The sequence below is a fragment of the Momordica charantia genome, assembly GCF_013281855.1.
Source record: "Momordica charantia cultivar OHB3-1 chromosome 4 unlocalized genomic scaffold, Mcharantia_2.0 BLBB01000004.1, whole genome shotgun sequence".
Lineage (NCBI taxonomy): Eukaryota > Viridiplantae > Streptophyta > Magnoliopsida > Cucurbitales > Cucurbitaceae > Momordica > Momordica charantia.
In genome coordinates, this window is record NW_028275162.1 from 3,721,026 (window position 1) to 3,730,122 (window position 9,097).

Consider the following 9,097-nt stretch of genomic DNA (forward strand, 5'->3'; position numbering starts at 1 on the left):
TCTCTTTAACGTAAGGTCATGAGTTCATACTTGTTATTCAAATTTTTAAAATTTTTAGGTTAAATTGCTTTCAACTTTTAGCAACTTACACAAAATTAATTAAATTAATCAATTAATATACAAAAATTAAATTGCAAATAAATATAACTCGAATAATTAAATAGGAAGAATTGAGATATTTTACGCCAATATTAATTATAATGGTTGGACCAAACTCTATGTACATGCACTCTGAAATAACTTTTAGAAATTTTACTAAATTTAGCATTTTCTAACGGGTTCGAAATCACAGACGAATGAGATACTCCTTACCCTGCACAAGTTTTTAATACATGTCAGGTCAGTCACAGTATTCATCAATTCTATTGCTGTTTTTTGGCGAGTCTCAAATTCATCGTCAAAACATAGTTTGATAATTGCTACCGCTCGTTCATCCATCTCTATCCACTCATTATTTGACATTCCAATGGACGGTCATTCTTTCAGGGTCCTGTGAATCTTCTCGTATGCAAGAAGATTTGTAATCTGGATTTTTCAAAATCCAAAATTCTCCCCTTTAAATCTCAACACTCCCTGAAGGAGTGATGTGATTTCTGACTGGATCTCATAATACTGCAACTTAATACCACTTGTTGGGAAATTAGATGTTCAAAACAATTTCTCCTTCCACAGTTATATCGAATAATTACAAATATCATACAACACAAATGAGAGATTAAAGGAAAAAGCAGAAAACGACACAAGAATTTATATTGGTTTACCCCAACAGTTTATGTGCTACGTCCAGTCTTCCGCTTAGATGCGGGTTCCACTAATAAAGAGATTGGATACAAACACTCAAATATCTCACACCGATATTTACCCTCTAGAGGTCCTAAGAAAAGCCTTCTAGCTTCTAAGTATTTAACATAATATACTTAGGTACAGGAATGCAAAACGCTCACTAAACCCACAGGATACAGACTCCTTTTCACACACTGCCCACAACCACTCAACTCGCTTTTATTTGGAATTGTACAAATAAAACTTTAACAAAATGACTCTTTTTATAGGAAGCCAAATATCCAAATCTTTATAGGAACAACAATAGTATAATCTTTCTAAGAAAACAGCATCCTACCCCTCTTAGGAATCCGTAGTAGTGCTGAAAATTATTTTCTTCATATATATAGGACATGAGTTTCCTCTTTTGGCTCCATTATCCCAACATGTAAATGGTTGGATTTGAGTCCGGAGTGAGTCTTGCTCATTAGAATATGGATTAAATTACTAGTTCGGATACCTTTCATTTGAGCTTAATAATTTTTTAATTTAATTTCTATGACTTTTAAAAGTTTCAATAATAGTTTCAATAATCAATTATTGTGGGGATGTATGTCCAATCGGAAAACACATATGAATTATTTCCTAAGATGATTGAATCAATTCCCTCTCGTATGAATTATCCTAGCCTATTTGGACCAATGAGTCACCCATCATGGTTGAAGAGACATTCTTTATCCGAACAATCAATAGTCAGTAATTCATTTTATAGAACAAAGAAAAAAAGAAAAACACTCCAAACAACTTTGTTGTTTTAGTGTATATTTAAATAGGTTGAGTGTCAACCTATGTCTAAATTAATTGATTAAGATATATATCTCTGATTAAAAGGTTGTGTGTTCGAATCTTCCTCCCACGTGTTGTTGTACTGAAAAAGGTTGAGCATCTCACTTATTTCGGTTGTCTATTTAACACCTTCAAATGATAATCCAAGCTCATGCTGCTAATATTGTTTTAAACAAAATGTTTTGTTTTATTTAACAGACTTCATAGACAAATTACATTAAATTATAAACAGTAAGATATAATACACATAAAAATATAATATATTGCATTTGTCACTTTATTGTATCTTTTTGTCCCATATTTGAAAGAAAGGTTATATAAATATTTTAATAAGTTGAATTAGGTTCAAATTAGCATATCTAACTATAGTTAAATATATAATGCATTAATTAGTTGGGTTATATTCAAATTGTGCAGTCATCTGTAAGTTTCAATATAAACATACTTCAAATATTATTATAATATGTTCTATCCCTTTGGAAAGCAAAAAGCATATTGGAGAGAGCATAAATCAAATATGATAAAATAGGAAGAAAATATAGTCACATTTAGTAATTAATAAGAAAGACAATATACCTTAAAAAAAATGGAAAAGGTAGAATTTGGTAGATTTTTACTTCCAAATGTGTATACTCTACCTTGAAAATATATATATGCCTTATTTCTATAATAATAGATACATGTTATACATGTGGAATGATACGTCAAAGTATGCATAGCTCAACGGTAATTGACATATGCCTCCTATCAAGAGGTTGTGAGAATCGACACCCAAGCAACGAACCTCAATTATAGAGATCCACGGCATAAACCACACAAATATCGATTTCGAGAAATTAACAAAAGAAAAAAAAAGATGGTTTCATTTTTTCTTTTAACTCCAAGCAACGAACCTCAATTATAGAGATCCACGGCATAAACCACACAAATATCGATTTCGAGAAATTAACAAAAAAAAAAAAGATGGTTTCATTTTTTCTTTAACTCGTACCTCATTATATTTTAAAACCTTGCGTCTAAAATTATAGAACTTCACTAATCTTACAAGACACCGTATGACTCTATTATATTTGGTCGCCAAAGAAACATATAGAAAATTAATTATGAGATAGATGACCATCATAGAATTTGAACGCATTCTCTTTCAATTCTCCTGATTTACACCTTATTTAGTAACTATTTTGTAATAAATCTAAAATTTTAAGAACCATCGGAGCTCTTATTGAATTAGATTAGATGTGAGCAGATAAAAACCTTTTGGTTTTGCCCCACAGAAAGTGCTTTTAAACAAAGCGATCGAGAAATTCATCCACAGTTGTATAATTAACATCCGGATACAGCTCTGTGGCTTCCACTCCAAATGATGGTTCAATATCAAAGTTGGTATGATCTCCCTTTACAAAAACTGAGTAAAATATTGACAGCCTCATATTCAGTGGAAATGGAGCCTCTGCCAAAATAATAATAAATCATTAGTTTATTTTGTTAACATGTATATATGAAAGATTAAATTTACCACAATCTATCCATTTAAAAACTTTTAAGTTCAACGGTGATATACAATCTATCAATTTAAAATTTTTTAAGTTCAACGGTGATATACGTCTTATGTTTGAACTCCTGTAACTAATATCATTTCTTCCGTTCTATCCACAAAAACTAAATTTACGAGTACAGATGGATCATCGTCTGCTAGAGATCAAATGTGGCTGAAAATAGAAAAGATAGTATTCAAAAAGCTAACCTTCGATATTCTTCAACACTTGTTCCTCAGGAACATAGATTTTTTGGAGGGTTTTGCCGATTTTTTTGTCCCAAAGGGACGCAAGATCTTTGAAAGAGATGATGTTTTTGGGGGGTCTGACGTAGAGGATTTTGTTCAGAGTTCTTGGGTCATCCACAGCTCTCATAATATACGTCCCTATGTCATGTTCCTCGTTGAATATAGCTGAGATAATACAACAATAAAATTAAAAATAATGATACCAATAAGCTGTGCTAGATATTTTAGAAAAAAGAAAGGTTCGTTTGGTAACGTTTCGGTTTCTTGTTTTTTTTTCTTCATTTTTTAATAAAGAAAAATGAATGGTAGGGGCCAACATCCATAAACACAAATATGATAACACAATCTTTTTATTTATGTTTTGGAACAAATGGGAAAGGAGAACAAGAAATAAAAAACTTGTTTTTGTTGTTTCTAAAATTTCTATATAATTTTAAGAATGTTCCAAAAAAAAAAAAACAAAAAACATAATTAGTTGCAAAATATAATGCTTAGATTTTTTAAGAAAATTAGAAATAAGAAATAATACACGGGAACATCAACAAAAGGGGTCGAAAACCCCTCAATTTTCTTGAATAAAAGACATTTCGAAAAAAACTTGGCTCCTTAAAGTTAGAAGCACCCTTAAATATTTGACAACTAAGAGATAAATGTAAAAAAAAAAAAAAATTAAATATAATGAATTGTTAAATATTTTAAGGATATCAAGGGAGAAGTTCCTTCTTAATTTTATAATTCTAAGGAGCTAAGGTTTTTCCATCCAAAATTGATATACATTGCTAAATTCACGGTTAAAATTAACTTTTTTTCATTATTTTATATGTATTTATGCTCGACATTAAATATTGGATCTGCCACTATTTTAGAATATTATGAAAATAGACAAATAGACAAAAATATATCTTCCATGTTGAATAATTGCTTATAATTCAAGAGGAACACAAGGCAATAAGTTGCCTAATTACAAGAAAATTTTAAAAACATATAATAAAAACAGGGTTAAATTACAAGTTTGGATAAGTGGACTTTGGACACTATCTAATAGGTCTCTATCTCATAAATACTGAACTTTTAAGAAGTACAAAAGTAGTTGAAAATTTTAAAATTTTGTATCTAATGAGCTTTTAACTCATTAAACATTTTTTTTAAAATTAAGTCCATTAATTTGAAAATGTCTAATAGGTGAGATATATATAAAATTAAAAAATTAAAAATATACTTGGTTTCAAGACTAATCTCTTGCCCTACAAGTAATAATCAAATGTTTAACAATGAGAGAAATACAAATACAGATTTTTTTTTTTTAATTTCAAAGACCTATTAGATGCAACATTATAAAGTTAGACAAAACTCAGAAATTTATTAAACACGCCCCCAACAAGTTAATCACTAGTAAGCATCGTAAAGATTGCCCTGCAAAGTTAATCACTAATGAACTTGTAATTTAGCCTAAAAATATCCATTATTTTCTTAGATTAATGGCATTCTAGAAGACCCACATTGGCATGATGCAAATAGACCAACAGACCAAAATATTTGAGATATTGAATGAAAGAAAATTTCTAGTATGGTTACTCTTGACCCATAAGAACCTAATGGTGCACATACCAAACATTATAATATCAACATGAATGTAATTAAGAAAAAGAGGAAATTAGTGGATATTACCCTTGGGATTTCCATCCCCTAAGATAACAAATTTATCTCTGGGTGGAGATGAAGCTTCAGGCTGAGCCAAACTGGGAAGGAACCAACCAGAAAATAAGTTGGAGGAGACAAAGGTGAAGGGAATTTGAGCAGCCTCCACAGCTCGCCGGATTTTAGCCTTTGCGGCGAAGGCTGATTTTGCTGGCGCCACGCCATGGACACGATCCACATCATTCCCATACTCTGAAGGCAAAAATCTCTGCTCCCACACACAGGAACAGTTACTCAGAGTCAAAGACCTCTACAACTTATGTTTCTTCAACATTAAACATTAAAAAGTAAACCTTGCAATTTAACCCAATAATAATAAAATTAGGCATATGAATCTACTAATTGTATGGTATGAATAAAAATAGAATTCTGATAAGTGACCATATCGATATTAAATAAATTCGACTAAAAGCATATGGTATAATATGATTAATTGAACAATAAAAAGGAGAATTTACTTGCAAAGAGACAAACAATTTCAATACAAAAGCAAACCTAAATTAAACTCTATTTCCGATCTGTAAATAAGCAAATGAAATTTTTCAAGATTAAGAAACGAGTGCGACCTTAACGTTGCCGGCTTCTACGATGGCAGAGACGATTCTGTCTTGATCGGCTAACTGAGCGTGACCGACGGTCGATATCACCACATCCACTTGTTTTATCGCCTTAACCAGACTCTCATGATCGTACATATTGCCCTGAAAAGTTAATCACGAATTCTAATTACAGTTCACAGATTTTGAAATTGAAGCAATAATCAATCTGCTCTGTTCTGAAATCCTCCAGTTCCGATCCTAGCGTTTCTTTCCCCAAATGAAGATCAAAATGCAAAATCGATAAACAAGAATTTGCATAACGGTTTCTTCCAATCGATTTTAAGACCTAATTAATTTCACTCAGAAGTGTAGCAGTAGATTACGGTAAAAACATATGTGCAATTTCAAATTCCAATCTCCCTTCCTTTTTTCGGCAATCGGAGGTTCAGAAGTGACTTACAGAGAGAAAATTGACGCCGAAGCTCCTGAAATTGGCGATGATCTGAGATTTGGCAGGAACGGAGAGAGTGGAATCTCGGAGAAGAACATAGGTCGGATGCCCAGCCTTAGCGCTCGCCTCCACCACGAACTTGCCAACATAGCCGGTGCTTCCGATGAACAGAATCTTGCTTTTGACGGCCATTCTATTGAAAACTCCGGCGAAGAATCGCGAATAGCGCCGGAAAACACAGAGAAGAAGAACGGAACGCGACGAACAAAGAAAGCGTAGGAAATGGTTTTGGCGGCACTTGAATCTGGAAATTAGACGTTGCCGCGCGGTTAGTTTTATAGGAGAGACTCCTTGGTTTAAATATATTTAAATTTAATTTAAATTTTATACTTTCACGGCTTCCGCTCGGTTTGGTGTATACTTTTAAAATTTTAATTTGAGTTTATTTTAGTGTCGGTAATTTCTCAATATTTATCTTACTTACGGTACTTTTAGAAAAAAAATGCACATATTCAAATTTATTCCAAAAATAATGTTGGAATAAGTTGGATGGGTTATTTTAGGTGCGAAAGATGAGACGATCATATTAGGCGCGAAAGATGGTGATCTCTTAGATCTCTTGCAAACATGCTTGTAACCCAAACAATTTTCTTTTAATTTATCAATTCATGTTTAACCTTTATCTTTTTATTTATAATTATTTTTTCTTAAAAGTTAATTTTAAATTTACGTTAAATTTTTATTTTAACTAAATTTATAATAAATAAACTAAATTTTATGTTAAATTTTTTCTTCAATAATTATAAATATCTATTGTAGTTCAAATTAAAAAAATATATAAAAAATCGGAGAATAATGTTTTACGTTTATATAGATAAAATAATTATTAATGTCAATTTACAGCTTATCCATCTAATCCGCCCCACAATAGGGACGTCGCCGATTAGATGTCGCTGACAACGAACCATTGGTGCTGCTAGTGTCTCTCAGTCCTCCACAAGATCTCGATCCTCTGTAGGGTTGAGGTATTGCCCATGCTCCCCAAGTCCACATTCATGGCCGACTCTATAACCATACTGTGGTGGCAAAGGTGGTGTGCGATACTGACTAGAATCAGGAGTTGGTATCATCACCATAGGCGTGGACAGACCGACATCATCCTGTGTCTGTGTAAATGGTGGAACGTCCACGACGTTATGATAAATAACTTCAGGTACAAGATCGTCAAGCTCTATTGGAGCATCCTGATCTACTTGACGACGTCCTCTACGCCTAGGACCACAAGCACGAATGGGCACTTTATACATCTGATGAAGGCTTTGAAGATGTCTCTCACCAACGTTACACAATCTATTAATATCTTCCGATGACGAGAGAATACTTATTTGCTCGAAACACGCAAGTCTACATGAAAAAAATAGAATTTAACAAATATATATTTAAATTCGAATAGTTTATATAACCAAATTAAAAATTGTACCGTAGCACCAAATGTTGCTCCTTCTCGAGTGATATATCGCCTAGTGATTGATAAATACCAACTCATGTATTCTGGATTGCAAGCACCATCATCGTCCATGGGAAGATTTTGATGATAATATAATCTCTTTGCATGTGTCACCTCGCCACAAAAGGTGCAGTTTGATTCTGCCATGTTCTATCTCGAATGTCTACGTCATGTATCATCGGTTTCCAGCTGGGCACTTTTGGAATTGCTTGTTTCATACCAAAAGCATATGAGTGGACACAGTAAAACCTCAACTTGACGGTCCATCACAATCAACTTCATTTACACCATCAATAGTACCTCTATTCGTATACACTATAATCACCAAAATTTAGCTATCATTTAAATCCTAAATGAGAAAAAGAGATCTTCAATTGTAATTAAATCTAACTACACTAATCAAATGAACTAATTTTAATTATAATACAAAAAAGATATAATCTTATAATTACTTAAATTTATTTAATAAAAAAACTACTCATGACATATAAACTAATTAAACAAAAGAGATATTAAATAATAATTACATCTAACAACACAATCAAATAAACTAATTATATTTATAAAACCAAAAAATATATAATCTCATAATTACATAACTTTATTTAATAAAAAAACTAACCACTCAAGACATATAAACTAATTAAATTAAAAAAATATATTAGTTAACAATTAAATCTAACTACACTAATCAAATAAACTAATTTTAATTATAATATCAAAAATGTATAATCTTATAATTACTTAAATTTATTTAATAAAAAAACTATTCAAGACGTATAAATTAATTAAATAAAAAATATATTAATTAACAATTAAATCTAACTAAACTAATTATATAAAATAATTTAGATAGAGTCAAATAAAAAAATACACATAAAAAAACACTAACATACAAATAAATAATAAAATAGAATAATAATAAAGAAAAAATAAAAGACAAAGCATAAATACCTTAAAGTGGTCCCTAACAAACGAACTGGTCCGTTGGAAGAATCTAAAAAAACAATAAACAAAACAAAACAATGTTTTTTAGTTAGATTATATAAGTAAAGGGAAAGAAAACCAAAAAACAAAACAGAACCTATCTATGAGCGCCGGACGTCAGACGGCAGAGGAAGAACGATGGCGGATGGTGAAGGAAGGACGACGACGGCAGCCGGAGGGGCAATGACGAATGGAGGAGAAGGGAATAAAAAGGCAAGTGGGGTAGGGATTAGGGTTTTAAAAAAAATGTGCATGGTCTCTCGACCACACGTGTCTTTCATGCATGATGCAGAGACGATAATCTTTTGTGCCTAATATAGCGCCCACGTACGATGGTCGTCACTCATCTTAGGCGCGAAATATGGTGGTCTCTAAACAGAAGATCAAGTCCCACCAATTCTATTCTAGAAATATTTTTGGAACTAATTTGAAAATGTGTTTTTTTTTTCTTTTATCGATTAAAAAATCATTATTTTAAAAATACGTTTAATTTAAAACATTATTAAACCTATTTTTTAAATGTA

General features: G+C 31.5%; 1 protein-coding gene across 1 annotated transcript; it reads right to left on the reverse strand.

The window, feature by feature from the left end:
• Window positions 1-2,603: 2,603 nt before the first annotated feature.
• Window positions 2,604-6,396, reverse strand: LOC111007562 (phenylcoumaran benzylic ether reductase Pyrc5). Its single transcript, XM_022279966.2, has 5 exons — window positions 6,089-6,396; window positions 5,656-5,790; window positions 5,060-5,297; window positions 3,353-3,556; window positions 2,604-3,058 (listed from the first exon to the last, which is right to left on the reverse strand). The coding sequence occupies exons 1-5, from the start codon at window positions 6,269-6,271 to the stop codon at window positions 2,892-2,894; spliced, it is 927 nt and encodes a 308-aa protein (XP_022135658.1). The 5' UTR covers window positions 6,272-6,396; the 3' UTR covers window positions 2,604-2,891.
• Between the last annotated feature and the right edge of the window lie 2,701 nt (window positions 6,397-9,097).